This window comes from Amphiura filiformis, chromosome 14, assembly GCF_039555335.1.
Source record: "Amphiura filiformis chromosome 14, Afil_fr2py, whole genome shotgun sequence".
NCBI classification, from domain to species: domain Eukaryota; kingdom Metazoa; phylum Echinodermata; class Ophiuroidea; order Amphilepidida; family Amphiuridae; genus Amphiura; species Amphiura filiformis.
The window spans coordinates 35,773,999-35,792,723 of record NC_092641.1 but is presented as its reverse complement, the minus strand read 5'-3'; the positions used below and the strand labels follow the sequence as shown (position 1 = coordinate 35,792,723).

Here is an 18,725-nt window from a genome sequence, read left to right as displayed (position 1 = left end):
AACCACAAAATATTTGAGTCGTTAATTTGCATTAATTAATATCAATTAATTAGTTTAACCTAAATTTTAGGACTAATAATTATGGGATAGCAAAAACTTCCAACTCTGATTCCAACTTTTACTATTGGAAAAATTGTAAATATTATCTAAAATATCTCGCCAGCTTTTTCGCCTAAGTCCGTAAATGTCTTAATAGTTAATTTTTCTAGTCTGATAAAATATCAGAGCCGTCAAAAATTTATAAAACAATGGGAAACAAAAGGAAATATTTCCTTTGTTTGGCTGTATCTCAAAATCAATATTTCTGACTTCAGACTGATTTTGCTAGATCACATTACAATTAAGAAAGCATATACACACAACATGGTGAATGTGACAGAGAGTGATGAAATCTCACTGAGTTTGTTCAATAGCGATGTGCAGAGCTACTTCTCTGTTACAGATAATGACCCTTTCCTAAAACTGAAAAATTAACTATGATTTTTTTTTAGTATTGGCTGATCTTGGTTATTGATTTATCTATGCTATTTATATTTGTTGGTGCTCAGATATCAGATTGGGGCTACTTCGGCCCACTGTTTTCTCTGACAGTGCGATAAATGTTTCTCTGGAAAAAAAAAAGAAAAAAAAATGTCAGTTAGATGATGGTCTTAGGTAGCACTTCCCTCTGGCTGGGGCAAACAAAAACATAGAAATTGTATAGATCTTGTGAAATGAAAAGACATGTATAGCCCTAGTTGGGGGTTCAGAGTACTATATGGCCCAGTCATTGACACATCATGTTAAATTACTTCAATTTGGATATATATATTAGGCCTACGGTACATGTATTGATAATGTTATATTTCTTGCCCCTGTTTGCAGGTCATAATGGTGTTAGCAGATCTACGCAATGTAACAGACACTTACAAAAATGACATCATGCAGGTGGAACTGCATTCAAATGTTATCACTCCACTGTTAGCTGAAATGTTTGATATCAACTGTGCTTGATTGGCTCCCTGCTGGCATTCCATCCACCCCATGGAACACCACATTGGTATCTCAATTTCAGTTGCACTATATGTCCAAACCAGCTGCAATTGTTTACCTGGTGTATGTTAAATTCCACTTTCCATTTATGCCAGCATGCTTAGATAGAGTTTTTAGCATGACTTGAGCATTTTGTTTCAGCCTGGTCCCATCAGGACCCAAGTGTGTCAAGAATGGCTGAAGAAATGTTTATGAACACATCACAAAATTTAGTATTATGTATCTCCCTTTACTATGAGACAATAACTCATCTACATGTATGCATTGAATTTTAAAAACTGGAAGAGTAAAAATAAACCTATTTTTACCAATTTGACGCCTTGTTTGTCTGGATAGCTGAATGAATAGATACAGATTCCAAGCTGCACTAATTCCTTTTGAAGTTTGTGTACCATTACATTATCTTCATGACTGGTCAAGGATGGCCCACAGTGAGCAGTTACGACCAGCAGCAAAATAAAAAACCAAAACTTTCTGGTAGTGTAGATGCAACTTTTAAATCTGCGTAGTTTTCATTCAGAGGGTAACCATGGCAACAAGTGTTGGACTATTAAGACAAATGAGGCATCAAAATTTGCAGAAAAAATTGTGTTTCAAATTGGATGCATAGATTTTGAGTTATTATCTGATAATGAAGGGGGTAATTACTTTATATGTGATGTGTTTATGATTGTGTTAATTCATTTGTCACATATTACTACAGTGGAATTAGAGCATCACTTTTACTGTACAATGGTGATACCAGTTTTACCTTGAACAATAATAATGGATTAGGATTCAAGTATGTTGGTGCCAATCAAGTCTTCCTCATAGCTTCAATCCGTCTATCTGTTACCGTAATGCTACTTCCCTGCTAGTTGGATTGGTGCTAAGAACTCTAGACTGACCAATATTGTAGACTCTCCAACAGGCAAAGTCTTGCATATTCACAAGGGCTGATCAGCAAATCATGCACAGCGTTGTATGCTTTTGCATTAACATGAAAGATATCATGACTGCGTTTGGACAAATATGTCAGAAGAGGAGCAGAGTGAATGTAGCATTTTCATCCAGGGAGTGGCACTCCAATAGTGAAGTGACATGCATGTGTGGCTGCAACTTTCAACATTGGGGTTGGGTCTATCTGGGGCAAATGCTAAAATAATGGGGATCCTTTTAGGTAAGATACTAAAATGGGGTAGATACTATAAAATGAGGGCCTTTCGAAGGACTATCATAAAAATGAGAGGAGCAGATTATAAAAATACGGTCTTATGAGGGCAGATGTTGTAACAGGAATTTTTCTACAAAAAGAGTCTTGGGAGCAAGATAAGAAAAGGGAAAACAAGAAAAGAATGGGGACTTTGGGAAAAACACCAAAAATATGGGGTGGGGGAAAGGATGTCTTTGGGGGAAAACGCCAAAAGAATAGTGTCTTTGCGGCAAATCGGCAAAAACAAACAAGGGGTCTTTGGCACTGCACATAATGCCATTTTAGTATTGAGTGCCCCTCCTAATTGTTCATGTCATATGATATTATGGTAAAGTATATAATTATGTATAGGTATTCTTCAAATTGGTTTATATTTGTCACATGATCTTTTGTTATCAGTTGTTGCTGTATTTATGTCATATGGCCAAGCGTGTGATTATTATTTGATGAGTTCTTGCTAAGTCATTTTTTATTAAGTCTGTTTTGTAGTAGATTGTAGTATTTCGGAGTATATGTAAAATAATGCAAATTATGTCAAGTCAGAAATGTTAAATAATTGGTTTTGTGCCTTCTATATTATTATATTATGGGTACAATGATGTGTGTGATTTATTGTCCCTGCCTAGTGGAAATTTGTTTTGGAAAATGCTTATAGAGGTTAATAACTGCGCATCAGTTGTTTTGAGGGTATTGTGAAATATCTATTGTGCTTTGGAACTGAGGAATATCCCAAGGGGTGCAGCCCGAGGGATATTCCAAGGTCCAAAGCACAATGTTTAGATATTTCACAATACCTGAAAAATAACTGATGCAAAGTCATTAACCTCATTCTGACCGTCACTTTTCACTTTTTAAATTCAATTTACGTCAAATTTTCTTTTAAATTTGAAAACAAAATATAATTTTAAATAATGAAGAAGGAGGCAGCCTATATGCTTCACCCTAGCAGGGCGTAAGACAATGCGAAACACAAATTAATATATGTGACCCATCACATCGAAACACGGCAGTTGTCGTAAACCCACATTTAAAGATAATAAAGAATGTGTCCCAAATAGTAAGGAATTTGAAATCTATTTGTCACATAAAATCACCATTCTACATGCGACATCAGCGGATGAGGTGTCAGTTTAAAGCTTAAAAACAGTCCTTTACTCTGGTAAAGAAACCTGTAAGTTCATTTTTGGGACAACTGCCGTGTTTCGATGTGATGGGTCACATATGATTTTCGAAATAAGCGATCAAGCCGAAATCTCGAGCAAACTGGCATATGAAAATATTGAGAGAGAAAAATCAGGACTCAGCGGGTTGAACCCATCTCGTCCAGAGCTTTACCACTCACTACCCGATTTAAATTATAATCTCAACTTGGATCCCCATTAATTTCTCATTGTTCTCATTGTGATTAATTTGTGTTTCGCCTTACGCCCTGCTAGGGTGAAGCATATAAGTCACCTCCTTCTTCATTATTTAATATATAATTGGCCGCTGAGACACAATGAGAGAGTTATCATGGGGACTTAAGTTGAGATTGCCCGAGTACCGACTGCACTGTGAACTCAGGTAGTACAGTGGTAAAGCTCTGGACCGGTAATCCAGCTTACCAGGGTTCAATCCCTCATGAGTCCTAATTTTTTTTCTCTCAATATTTTCATATGCCAGTTTGCTCGAGCCCCAATCACGCCCATTTAAATTATAATTTCTGGCTTGATCGCAATATCCGATCCTCGATATATTAATTTGTGTTTCATTGCCTTACTCCCTGCTAGAGTGAAGCATATAGGCCGCCTCCTTCTTCATTATTTAATATATAATTGGCCGCTGAGACACAATGAGAGAGTTATCATGGGGAAAGTTGAGATTGCCCAGTACCGACTGTGAACTCAGGTAGTACAGTGGTAAAGCGCTGGACCGGTAATCCAGCGACTGGGGTTCAATCGCCGCTGAGTCCTGATTTTTTTTCTCTCAATATTTTCATATGCCAGTTTGCTCGACCCACAGTCACGCCATTTAAAATATAATTTTAACAGATTAATTAATTGGACTTGATACAGCTACATTGCTTTACAGAACTGTTTCGTAAGGTCACAGGGCCTCATTCCTCAGAAGCACATAACCATAGCACTTTACCTTTGGACAATTTCAACCATCTTGGATGTATATCTTGGATTTATCTATTTATAATTTTAACTGTATCTTTCGTTTTCCCTGTAAAAAATCGAATAGCCTATTAGGGAAATACTGCTAGCAACCAATCACACTAGCGCGTAATCAGGTGATGTCCAAATACTACGGCCAGCGCCCACATGAATTGTTCGAATTCATAACACGTCACGTAACACGGTCATTGTTAAGCGTACTTTTAGCTACGTGATGCTGCATATCGAGGGTTGAGAGCCAGAAACCCTCTACTCACAATCACCTGCTCCCACAAAATGAGCAATAAGTCACCAGGGCACTATGTCCATTATGACAAAATTCATTAGAAAACAGAAGACATTGTGGAGAAATATTCATTTTCAAAGACAGAAGATTTTTGAAGGCCAATGCAAGGAGCCAACTTTATGCTCATTTACAGCTTTCTGGTTCTGAACCCTCAATATAATTGAGTGTTGCTTTCAAAGTGAAATGCTGATCGATTCATGAATATCATATGTCATTTATAATAGGTCATCAAACTGGCAGGGACAAAGTTCTTGTAGCATTTTGCACATTTGTAAATATTGGTAAATGGTATATATACAACTTACATATATGTTGAAATTTACTGTATAAGAACAATTCAATGTTGCTTAAAATTTGTATATTTGGAAAATTATGAAATTCTATGTATTTTACACGCACTTTTATAATATGCATTGGTATTTTTGTGGAATTGCCATCAGTCACTACTATAGACAGCTGAATTAGGCTATTCCAGTTGAAATCCATACACCCCCTATGGAAGGCACATCCTTAATCTCTCACACAGGGTGTGTAGATTTCAAATGGAGTCACCCAATCAGGTAAGCCCATTTTACACTCCTTGTGTGGAGTGGTGGTGTATGGATTTCACATGGAATAGCCCATTAAACCGGTGCGGCAGATGAAGACAACTTGTAGTTCAGTTTTATAAATTATTCAAATGTATTCCATCTAATATATGAATTTCGATTAAACCTATGTGAATAGATTACTATAAGGTGGATTTATCACAGCAAATTTCACAAAATGCATTATCTGCTGCACCCAATGTGTTGTGTACAACGTAAAAAGCCATAATATTATCTTATAATAGAAAATTGGTTAATTTTTTTTTTCAAACCTAATGTTTACACATGTCCCAACTTATGCCTTAGAAACGGAATCGGACCACTTTACTGGGGAGTTTGCTCAATTAGCATTATTTATTAAAGATTTTAAATCTCTTGTAATCACTTGAAACTTAGTTACACAGTTGTAGGCAAGTGGCGCACGTTTAATTTACTAATTTTTTTCACATACATTTTAAACAAAAATGGGTGAAAACACCTCATCTAAGCCTTCAGAAAGCCCTAAAATCTCAGAGCTTCTGAGGGCACTGCCCCCAGGACCCCCGCGGCCGGCGCTTTCACAGTGGACCCCTCCAGGGGCCATAAGGCGGGCCCCTGGACCCCATTCACTATGCGTTCAGTCACGCGCACGCTCCCTCGCAAAACCCTCCCATAAAATGTTGCCACTTCATGATCACTAAAATTTCCCAGTTGGCACTTCAAATAAACTAGTTGAGAGGGTCTGGTCTACACTTCATGTACATGTATGAATTAACTTGAAAAGGTGCCCAATTTTTACCTACCTCGTTGATCTCAGTAGCACAAAATATAGACAATTCTGTATATACATTTCAAGTATGTTTGACAAATGAAATTCTACATATGCCTACTATTATTTTCTGCCTTATGTCAAAAGGGCATAACTGACATATTTATCTTTTTGAGATAACCGACGAAAAGTGTTAAAGGTCTGTTCAACAGTATCACCCCCCTATTTTTCTCATTGTTGATGAGTTTTTGGTGTCATATTATAGATCATATTTTTCTCATTACCTTCTGACATTTGACACTCAAAGCAAAAAACCAAGCTTTTTGCTTTGGAATTATGGGTAGGCAATTATGAATGAAATCACTATTATAATTTAGTCTCTTCAGCTGCTAGTTTGGTTCCAGCTGTGGAGGAGACTGATAAATATGGCTCCTAGATGTTATGATATCAGTATGCTCTAAATTTCAGTACTAATCACTAGGGTCTATGGCGCAGTTGATAAGTGTAGTGAAATGTGCGCAAGGTACCGGGTTCAATTCCTTCCATTTTCTTTTCCTATCAATTTTTAACTCAAAATTGTATACTTTCATTTGAAAATGTACATATTGCACTGGGAAATATATTTTGTTTCATTTTTTTCTGCATCGATAACTGAATAAAAAAAAAAAAAAAAATTACTATAAAATTTGTATTATTTTGCAAATTTCAAAAATCTAAATTATATAATATCATTAGGAGATTCCTTCTTTTCAGATGCAATTTGGTGTCTGATGTGCTCTCAGGTCCTACAAAAAATACTGATGTTGCTATCCGATTCCTTAATTTTACATTATTATTTTAATATTTTCATTAGAATTATTTCTTTTAAATGTATATCAATCAAGCAAGCAATAAATAAATGAAGATTCAAAAGAGAATTAACAAACTTTTAATTACAAACCAAGTTTTGTACTTTTTATTTAACTTTAGATTATTTATTATTTCAATTTTAACATTTTCATAAGAATTATTAATCTAAAATTAAGTATATATGTAAATATAAAAATAAATAAACCAATTACTAGTATCTTCATTCTCCAATATCAAAATTGTTATAGGCAAGTCTTGATTGTATTATTATAATTGGACTTACCTTGTTCAATTTAGTAACTTTGATTCCATTTAGATGGAAGTTATGACTTGTGGAAACATTACAAATATGACAAAAAATCAGGTTTGAAAAAAAATGAACAAGTTTCATATTATAAAATTGTACAGAACGGCTTTATAGTTTGATCAGCTCGTAATCGGCGGGCCTTATAACATTGTGGCTTAATATTTATATTTTCTATTGCGAGAATTGTCTTGTGACATCTCGCCAGAAGCATCACAAATTATTCAAGTAAGTCCTATACGTTGTCTATTTTCTTTAACACACAATATAGACCAGACAGGTCAACTATATCACTCTTATAAACGTGGGTCAAAGATAATCAAAGATCATCTAGGTGTCATTGATATTCACAATTGTGGGTTCTTCATGAATTTTATTAGGTCAAGCATACACATAGATGTACATTGCATGACACAATTAGTATAACATCAGAAAATGGACAACACTTTAAGTAGGTGATACTAATTGTGATCCATGGATCTCTTTATTTTGAACCATGGTAACATGTTGAGTAATCTCAGGTCTAAGTATTAAATTTAAACAGAAAAATGCCTTCAAAGAATAATCTAATTAGTAACTGTACAGTAAGACTAGAGTAGTATAGAGATCCTACTAAATTTTGGTTTTTATTTGTCTTGAGCAGTGATTTTTCAGTTCACAGTGTATAATATGTCACATTAGGCATTACGTTTCACTACCTGCAGAGAATTGATCAAAAATTGAATTCCCTCCTGAGGTTTGTATCTGTCAATGAGTTGACCAGATCACAAGGATGTCATTAAAGCTAGGGGCAGTATATAACACAAATGGGTCAATGAGTTACATAAAAATGACCTTGTGTGATATTTGGTTAGAAGTGAGTTTTGCCTGAGGCAATTTGTGGTTAAATGTTGATCCCTCACTACAAGAGTTTATATTACTGTCAATTTGGTTGAAAAAGGACATGGTCAAATCTCTCCAGGTAACAAAACGTGATGGCAATTTTTTAAGATGGGAAATCAGAATTTATGTGAAAAAAAGACTCAAATTGTTGTCATTGTAATGGGATAGTGATGAGAGTATATGATTTGAATGTGTTCATCCCTATAGGCATGACTTTGTTATATTAGTAGAGCACCCGCCTTTTGTGGTTCATAAACGCAACAGTGCGTTGATAGTGTTTGCTTCTCTGTCTAAGTTTGAACAGTGTGACATAACTCAAATCGCAGGCGTCCACACATTTCTTGTTCAGTAATGTTCACCCATTGTGGACTGGTAATATCCTTCCTTCCACTATCTTGCAGCTGTCTTGGGCAATGTGAATTCCCCCAGCAAAAGTGGGCAAAATATTACCAGAAATTATTCTTTATCAGCTGAAAGAACACATAGGTATAAGTACTACATGCCCCTACCCCCAAATTACTAAAGGCCAAAAAAGTCCCCCCTTTTTTACCCAAATTAAAAAGTGCTGTTTGCGAGCTATGCCTTTTTTACTCAAAAAAGGTTCAAATTTTGCACACAAAAAAGTCTACTTTTTCAAAAAAATTTCCCCCAGTCCACTTTTTCAAAATTTTCCCCCAGATCACTTTTTTTCAAAATCAGCCCACAAATAAATCCTAGTTACAGGCCTGAATTAAGCTATTTTGTAACTCAGCAGCACCTGACGGTGCATTTGCAAATCCATGTGATTCGCTACAGGGCGTATTTCTATTGGTTTGTTTACTGCTTTACAAAAATAATTATTTACCTGGTGTGTACGCTGTGTGTAATTAAGTCATATTTGATTGTATATAGTGATGATGTTAATTATGATATTTATATTTTTGTATTTTGATGCCAATATTGATTATGGATTATATGGATATATTTCTTCTGAAGTGTGGATATGGTTTTTGATGTTGGGTCAGCCAGGAGGGGCAGTCAGTCTAAATACATTCATTTTACCCCATTGGGTTTTTACCTATAAAGTGGGATTGGTGTTAGTTTCCCTGTCGCTTTCATTACTGTATTTCATTATAAGTAAATTGTTGATGTAAGATCATGTGAAACCCTCACTGGCTAGCTGCCATGCACTTCACCTAACCGTGTGTAAGATTTTTCAATGCAATGCAATGCACCAGCCAGTCTTTATTACCCTCATCCTTTTTAAAGGCCTCTATCTCACAGTGAGGCCTACCATTAAAACAGTGTGTCCAAACTGTTTTGTTCCAGTTGTTTTGATACGAGAAGCAAAAACATATACATGTATAACAATGCCTTATATGATAGTATACAAAATACTGTCTATGAGTGTGATGGTCGAAATATAATCACGAGGTGAAAGATGGATTGTTCCATTCCACGAGCTGGAACGGCGAGTGGAATGGAACAATACATCTTTCGACCATTACACAAATTTAAGACAGTTAATATTTGTTTTATATCACTCATGCATAAATTATATTACTAAAATACTATTTAAGGTAGGAAATACATTTTTTCATCAACATAACACCATGCTTTGCCGTGATATACTTCACATTTTGGGGTCTACCCCATAACTAAATCGGCGAGTCCAAGAGACAGCGCACGCCTTAGCGCAGGCGCACTACGGCAGAGCACTATGATAGTATACAAATATTAACTGTCTATGAGTGTGATGGTCGAAATATAATCACGAGGTGAAAGATGGATTGTTCCATTCCACGTGCCGGAATCGGCGAGTCCAAGAGTCAGCGCACGGCTTGGCGCAGGCGCACTACGGCAAAGCACATGATGGTAAAGACTATCACACGGAGTGGGTTGATGGTAAAAATGGCAAATGGTAATCAACCAATTTATGTATGAGTGATATAATAAAGACTATCACACGGAGAGGGTGATGGTAAAAATGGCAAATGGTAATCAACCAATGAACTGTCTAGAATTTATGTATGAGTGATATAATACATACTTCTGGTTGTGGTTGCCAAAATTCACCCATATCTTGGGTGTTAAATTTTACTGGGTAATGAGTAAAATAATATAACATTTCTTCTGATACTAAAATCTCAGTTTTGATGTATAGACAAATCCAACAAGCCAAGTCATGGTCAGAATTCATTCGGCCATTACTGGGTCCCTGCGGCTGTAAACTGGTGTTGTGACTGCCCAATTGGGTAGATTCAAGCTGCTTTCATCATTCTATTGTCTATGTATAACACGGTTGATGGAATGCAGTTTAAAATCCCCGCCAAGGCTGCATCATTTCACAGTTTAGGTGGGATGGACTCAACAGGGACCCAGCTATGGCTGCCATTGAGGTGTAGGAATGTGTGAAATTGGATTCATCTATATGGGGAGGGGATGAGGCCGTCGACCCCTTTCATCTCGCTATCATGTTTTTAAGTAATCTTACGACCTATCTAATATTCAACACATACTTTATATGATTATCTTTCTTTTTCTCTCTGAAAGTACTTTCAAACTTTAGTTATTATTCACTATATAAATAAGGCCAAAAAAAATATATTGTTGTGTTGCCCTCAACCGTCCTACCCTAAATCCTGAAAAATCAGGGTCGCAAAAATTAATATTTTATTGTAAGACTAGTCTTTAATTGTTGTCTAATAGGTATCCAGAAGTCAAAATTGACAAATGTCCCCTAATTGAACAAGCATTATTTAATATTTGAGGGGATTTTTAAAAACTGAAGGTTTAAAAAAAAAAAAAAAAAAAAAAATAATAATAATAATCCGACCGTCCTACCCAAATTTCCCACTTCCACTTGAGGGCAACACAACAATTTTTTTGTGGCCTAATTGTTGTTAATTTGGTTGGGTTTTAGTAGAGAAATAAATTTAAATACCCAGGCTAACCTGGCACTGGGAGTTTGCTTGAAGGTTCACTGTGTTGAAAAATGAAAATGTTCAATTGGAGGATGCTTAGTGATCTTCCTACTTGTGATGTGAAGGGTGCACATTTGCACAGCTCTTACAATATCGCTCACCAGGTTTTTAGCTGCAACTAGCAATTAATGTTAATGTCCTCTGTTAGTTTCTTAATAGCATCTTAATTTACAAAGCAATGACCAGTTTTCATGGAACTTGATATATGTAGGTTGTACTGGGGCAAGTATTGGTGTGTGTCCTCACAAAATGGCCAAGCATATTAAGTAGCTCATTTGCATCTTTGAGAACCTTGGTTTTAATACATACAGCAATGCAGATCACTATAATAGAGCAGTGTTCTCGAAGAAAAAAATCATGCTTGTTTCGAGTTGACATAATTGATTACATGCAGACAATAAAATAGATATGAATATGTGGAGCATTTTGTTAGCTGAAATACGATAATGCACTTGGGTAAAATGAATTGCATGATTTTAGGGTTTGTTTGTTTTAAATGCCACATTTACCCATTAACTGACAAATGTGTGAAAGTTTAACCACGAAACATTTAGAAGTATAAATCAGCCATTATGAAATTAGTGTACTGTTTATTATTGTTGGAGCCAAGAGCAGGGGAGTAACAGAGCAACCACCCTGAACAATTGCGGCCTAAAACCAATTTACAACTTTTGGTCAATTTTGTCCCCCTCTTGACCCCCTCTGGTTGATATGCTTCTTGTCATGATAAGTTGACTTGAAAAGTTGGTTCTAATGAATCGTGCTCCATTTAGTCAATGACTTAGGCTATGCCAAGAATAAAAATAGTTGATAAAATAGTCCTTTTTTTTTTTTTTTTTTTGGGGTAGGTCGAATAATGAGGCCATGTGAATGGGGCTGTTTCACTGTTATGTCCATTCAATCATGTTTTAAACCAATTTAGAAATGTGAGTATAATGTTTTGTAAAGCTTTTAAAATATATTTGAAACTACAATGTACATATGTGACATGATCAAGTGGAATGAGTCGCATGTCTATCCTGGTCGAAAATGAGTTTTACATATGTTTCTAAAGAGTACATTTAAGAGCTTTCAGAAACTGAAAACCCCATCTTGATACGACTTTTCTTTGCGAAGTTACGTCACTTGATCAATCGCTGAAAACAATATAAAACAAAAGAATTTTAACACTTTCTTTCCCAATATCTCAAAATCAATATTAGCGACATCCGACTCATTTCCCTTGATCGTGTCACATATAGGTTGCTCTTTTCAAAGAATGATTATTTGTGATTATTATAATTGCACTAAAGTAAGTGTAATGTAACAGTATGTATTGTTATTTTCAAGTCCCTAATTTCCACTCGTCATTTACTAAAACGTGACATTACAATAATTACAACCAAATTGTAAGGGGGCTCTCATTTTCATCGGAAGGGGGATCATGAATGTCAGTGACCAGAGTCAATTTTTTATGACCCCCTTATCGCAGGCTACAATTTTTATGACCCTTTCTCAGGTTAAAAATTTGTATGATCCCCTTTCACCAACAGACTCAAAACAAATTATTCTTTGTCAGAACCAAGGCACGCAAGCGCAAGAAAATTTTGATTACATGACAAAAGCACATTTTGATTGTTAAAAGAATGCGCACATATTTTGAGTCACCAGCCCTTAATAATTTTTAACCCCCCCCATTTTTGGTATTAAAAAATGATGACCCTCCCTGTTTTTGGTATAAAAATTCTATACCCCCTGTATACTCATGACCCCCTTTCTGAAGAAAATGACAGCCCCTAATTGGTTATTGAAACAGGTGCCTTAACCTGCAAATGGAGGGATATTGTGTGGAATGTCCAAATATAGATTCTATATTAAGCACTCAACATGTTATTTGTATTGCGGAGATTACTGGTATTGATTATGTAAAAGTGAAAAAAATAAATCAACACAAAAAAGGAATTTTCCAGGGAGTTGTAGTGGCCTTTGAATTGCGTTGTTCTGTAATTTACTGTATTCGACCCAATTATAGTTTTTAGCAAGGTTCTTCTGCGGTCTGCCGATTTGGCAGTTTGTGGCGAAAGATCGGTACCTCATTCGCTGATCAAGCTACGTAGCACCCCCCCCCCCCATTTTTGGTATTAAAAAATGATGACCCTCCCTGTTTTTGGTATAAAAATTCTATACCCCTGTATACTCATGACCCCTTTCTGAAGAAAATGACAGCCCCTAATTGGTTATTGAAACAGGTGCCTTAACCTGCAAATGGAGGGATATTGTGTGGAATGTCCAAATATAGATTCTATATTAAGCACTCAACATGTTATTTGTATTGCGGAGATTACTGGTATTGATTATGTAAAAGTGAAAAAAATTAATCAACACAAAAAAGGAATTTTCCAGGGAGTTGTAGTGGCCTTTGAATTGCGTTGTTCTGTAATTTACTGTATTCGACCCAATTATAGTTTTTAGCAAGGTTCTTCTGCGGTCTGCCGATTTGGCAGTTTGTGGCGAAAGATCGGTACCTCATTCGCTGATCAAGCTACGTAGCAATGGTGGTTTCTTGGACATTTTCACTGTGTATAAAAGGCAACCTGTGGCAGGGTTGAATCTCCATTTATAGGTTGAAGTTCCTGTCTGCCTAAATCATGAAGCTCATATGTGACACGATCTGGTCCATGGGGGCCAAAGGAGGCATTTTTGAAAATTGAGTTACTGTAATTATTACATTATACATACAACAGCCTATCATTTACTGAAAACACCAAGGGCGAATTTCTCGATAGGAGTCTTCGTAAGCCTTAGGCTTAAGGTGGCCTTGAGGCTACTAAGCCTAGCCCGCTCTCGAAGCCTGAGTCTTAACTGTAGCCGGATTTCTTGAACGCAAATTCAACCTGGTCTTAGTGGCCTTGCAGGCTTAACGCTTGACAACCTCGTCCCTTTCTACCAGCGACTTAATTGTATAGGCATTTGGAGGTAGATGTGCATAAGCTGTTGTCCTTCACGGTTTACCGTACTCAAGGTTACCTGCGCAAAGACTAGCCTAGACCGGCGGTCTTGTGCTTGGGCTTACACCGTACACAACTTGATCATGTTGATGCAAGACTAGTATTTTTTTGTTTTTGTGTCTTTTATGTATTATTTTATTTCCACTTTACTTTATTATGAGTCCTGCTTGCATGAATACTTCTATACTTTTTTACTCGACTATTAATTTTTCTTTGCATTTCAAAAGGGTCAAACTGTAAGCCTACAGAAAAGGAAACTTTGATTCCCCTAAAAGTAGGCCTAAAGCAAAAATTGCTTCACATTTCAAACAAATCATACGCATGTTTGTCAAAAGTAAATAATTATTTAAGGATAATTTTGATGCAAAAACAAAAACATAACTAAGCATTTGACAACCATCGTGCGTGCTATCTACTGCTGATATTTTCATGTTCTATTTGCGAATTTAGCATGAGTGCATATTTTATGATGATGATAGTGATGATGATGATGATGTTGAAATGATGACAATGATGATGATGTTGGATGAGGATGATGATGATGTTGATAATGATGATGATGATGATGACGATAAAAGAAGTTTAGTTTCTTGATCATTAAAACGTTTCAAGAACTGTTCCTTCGGGTATGTTAACGAAACGACTCCGTTCACAAATATAATCATTATTACCATCAGCATGCCTCCGAAAAGTAGCACTCAGGCAACAAATGTATACAGAATTGAAATACTGCATATTTTGCAGCCACTGCTTCATGTCATTGAAAGCAAGGCGTCCGATAATAAATCTCAGGCAAAAAAGAGGAACGCATGGGAGCAAGTTCATGTGGAACGTCAAGGTTTTTCGACATGTCAAATATGGGGGTGGGGGACTTCTTGTAGAAAAATATTGTTAAGGTTAGCAATATTTGTTGAACAGGAAGGAGATGGTTGCCCCTATTTGTTGACCGTTACAAGTTAGGTTCAAGCAGATCAGTAAGCCTTTAAATTTGGTATCCGAATACTTCAGAAAAGGATCCTTCCTCACCTAAAGATGCTCACGACAGCAAGTTGACGTCGAAGAGTGCGTTTCGCTTTAATTGCACCCCTTTGGCACCGTTGCTCCAAAAGAAAGTTCAACATTCAACATGAGTAGGCCTTATAGCAAAGTGACAGCAGGTTTAACTGACTCGAATGAACACTAAAATAAAATGGTTAATGTTCAACTAAATCGAACAATAATTATTACTTAGGGGTAGGTGCCTTATAACTCTATGTTGAATGAAAGACAGCATCTGATTCGATTTCTCAAAAATATGAAAGAAAAACTTTGTATTACAATTTAAGCAATTTGTCAATTGAAATAGACCACGGCTTACGACCTAAGACCTGCTCTGAGGCAGGGCCAAGAAAAGCCGCTGTAAGCCTGGCCTAACAGGCTTGCATAGACTACGGCTACAGAAGACTGATTTCGAGAAATGCAAATTTTACCGAAGCCTGGGGCTAATCCTACAAGCCTGGCCCACAGGCTAACAAAGCCTCGAGGCTGTGGTAGCCGTGCTTCGGGGAACGTGTTTTCAGTTAAGCCTGGTCTTACGACCTCTTAAGCCTTGAGGCTAGACTAGCCAACTGCTAAGCCACCCGTCGAGAAATTCGCCCCAAAGGTCTAGCATACTTGGTCCTAAAGTTATGAAGTTTTTGGATGTCTATTTTCTTATGTATTTTATTGTTTATTTACTCCATTTTTTGCCTTTATTTGAGTTTCCGCCTTTGGCCCCCATGGATCAGATCGTGTCACATATGGCCAAGTTGCTGAGGTGCTGGTCCCGTAAACCAGAGGTCCTGGGTTCAATTCACAGACAGGATCACTTTTCCTATATTAATGTATGATGAGTTTCTGAAACCGTGATCAGGAAAATGCCTAGGAAGAAAAAACCTGAGAATATTCGTCTCAGGAAAAAACAACTGGCAACTCTCTAAGATCAGCACTGGATCTACCTTTAGTGTCAGTTGCCAATCAGCCTCTACCCATCAAGTGTTGATAAAGACAACGGTATACACAAGTGCAATTGTCTAAAAATTGAACTTGAAAAAACAGTCAACAGGGACATCAGGAGTTTACTCTCTGGACTATGTATACGATCCACTAATAAGAACTAAGCCACCGAGGGATGAAAAGGTCAATCCCGCGGGAAAAGTGGATCCCAATGGTCATTCTGAAGAAGCCATCAGCCAAGATGGCGGAAGTCTAAAACAAGTGAGTAATTTTGGATTTGACAATCAAAAAATCTTTCATGATTTTGTCGCACAATTTTGAAAACACTTCTTCTGATGCTAGCGATAGGGAAAGTCCATCAGATGTTATCATGGTATAAAATATCTAAATTGTGGCTTTATTGTATAAGAATACTTCAATATGCATCCAATGTTGTTTCTTCTTTCATCATTACAAGTTATTCTCATTTATTTATAAATAAGGCCAAAATAAAATAAATTCATGTTTCCAGTAACCCGCCCATCCAGGGTCTTAGCTAGAAATTGAGGGTTGCCCGTCATTTGAATAAAATTGGCTGTCCTAATTTGACCTTTAAAAAATTTATCAGACATCTATAGTTCATTGGGGGTTCAAATAGTTCATTATGTGCTGATATGGCCTTCTCCTACAAATTTGGTCTACTTAAAAGGTCAATTAGCTTTTCAAAACATAAAATTTATAATATACCATCTGTCAAAGGCATTAATTTTGCATGTCCCAGGAGCAAACTCCCCAGACAGGTGGCTACATGTAGCTAAGACCCTGCGCCCATCCCTGTTGTTTGGCACTGCAAAAATTTATGCCACTTATGGAAAAAATGAAATTTTTCAATAGTCGAAATTCTGATATGAAGTTATTGGAATTCACATTTTATTTTCCCCACGACTTTCTCCCATTAAATAGATAAATACTTGCTTACAAAATCCCCTAGCATGAGAGTGATTTAGAATAGATGCAAGAGGTGTATGATATGTACGTTTGGAAATTGCAAGCTCTCTAATACAATGTATGTTCACATGTTCGTGTAACGCTAGTATGATGCATGTCACATAAGGGATAATAATACAAGCCTAGTTGCTAAATGATATTGGTAAGTACTTGTAAAGTGTGAGAAGAGATTTTGTGAGACCCACGCCATGTACCATTTTTGGCTAGATTCAAGTTTATAATTGGGTTGAAATTTCAGTATGTGCATATAAAATTTTTCAATAATTTTTTTTCCCCTTCCTTCCGTCCCAATATTTTCAGAGCAAGTTACCGGAAAATTTTATTTTTAGTAGATCTGGAATGAGCGTTTTAGCATTTCGACAGTATTTTTTGTGGCACATGAGAGCACATCAGACATATCGAATTGCATTCTGAATACGAAAAATGTCTTTCTGATATCATATAATTTTCATTTTTTTAAATTTACGATATAATACAAATTTTATCACAAATTATTAAAATTTGATATTGTTCACATTTTTGATATATAACAGTCCTCGGAAGTAAATTTTATAAATCTAATGATATATTCTTAATATATTCTTGTATGTAGCTTGGAGGAAAAGCCGATGATCAATTGGTGACCTTTCAAATTGAAGATATGGATTTTTTTCCCAAAAAGACCTAATTTTTTGTGTGTTTTGGGAAAAAAATACGAAAGGTCAAAATTTTCAATTGATCGTTGCCTTTTCATCCCACCTACATACACTTTTTTTATAAATCATCAGATTTATAAAGTTTACTTCAAGTACTGTTAAATATCAAAAATATCAATTTTTAATGATTTGCCATAAAATGTGTATTACATTGCAAATTTCAAAAAATCTAAATTATTTGATATCAGAAGGACATTCTTCGTATTCAGAATACAATTTGATATGTCTGATGTCCTCTAATGTCCCACAATAAATACTGTCCAAACGTTTATATCCCATCCCCTTAAGAGCCTCACGGATCATCCCTGTATCATAACAAAAACTTGCACTCAGAAACAGGAGTGTGGGACAGTCTACATTTCAACTTACACATACATGCCATGCAATACAAAAGAACATTTATTCATTTATGCATATAAATCTTTCTTTATACAGTATTAATAACATGATATCATTTATACATTAAAATGAACAAAACAAAACTTAAGTACTTGATGAATGATTATTTGTAAATTACTATCTATTCTATATCATCACAGAACCAGATTCTGGTTCTCAAAGCACCACCAGTGGCATAGCTAGGGGCAAAGGTGAATGTGCTCTAGGCACTGTGTTGGAGGGGCGCCAAATCGACTGCTTTATGTTTGGCTACACATAAATTGATCCATTCAGTATTCCCTAAAACAGTGGAAGTCCACATTTGTGTGCCCAATAAATATAGTAGACCCTAATTCCCCATGAATGTGCCAAAATTAGTAATATTTGTGCAAGTTTTCGCAAGCTCCGCACAATTTGTTCAGGAAGTCATTATGAGAGCAGGTTGGCTGTTTCATCCTTCACGGAGCTTCTTATCCTTGCCCCTGCAGGCACCACAAAACCTAGCTACACCCCTGAGCATCTAGTATATCCAAGGAGTTTAACTACCCATTACACCAAGATATGAATAAATAAGTAAACAGTCAGCAAATTTGTTACTTGCATGTTCATATGGGCTGATTTGCCCATTTACACACAGAATTATGTGCCCCTGCATTTCCCAAAACAAACCTGAAGCAGAAGAAATTGCAGATTTGCTGACTT

At 36.2% G+C, this 18,725-nt stretch overlaps 1 protein-coding gene across 1 annotated transcript in view; it reads left to right on the top strand.

Moving 5' to 3' along the window:
- The window catches only part of LOC140170033 (vitamin D3 receptor-like), a 35,083-nt gene extending 31,690 nt beyond the window's left edge, over positions 1-3,393 (top strand). Inside the window, exon 8 of the mRNA XM_072193348.1 lies at positions 865-3,393. Coding sequence (XP_072049449.1) covers positions 865-993 — 129 coding nt within the window. The 3' untranslated portion in view covers positions 994-3,393. The remainder of the gene's footprint in view (positions 1-864) is intronic.
- Positions 3,394-18,725: the final 15,332 nt, after the last annotated feature.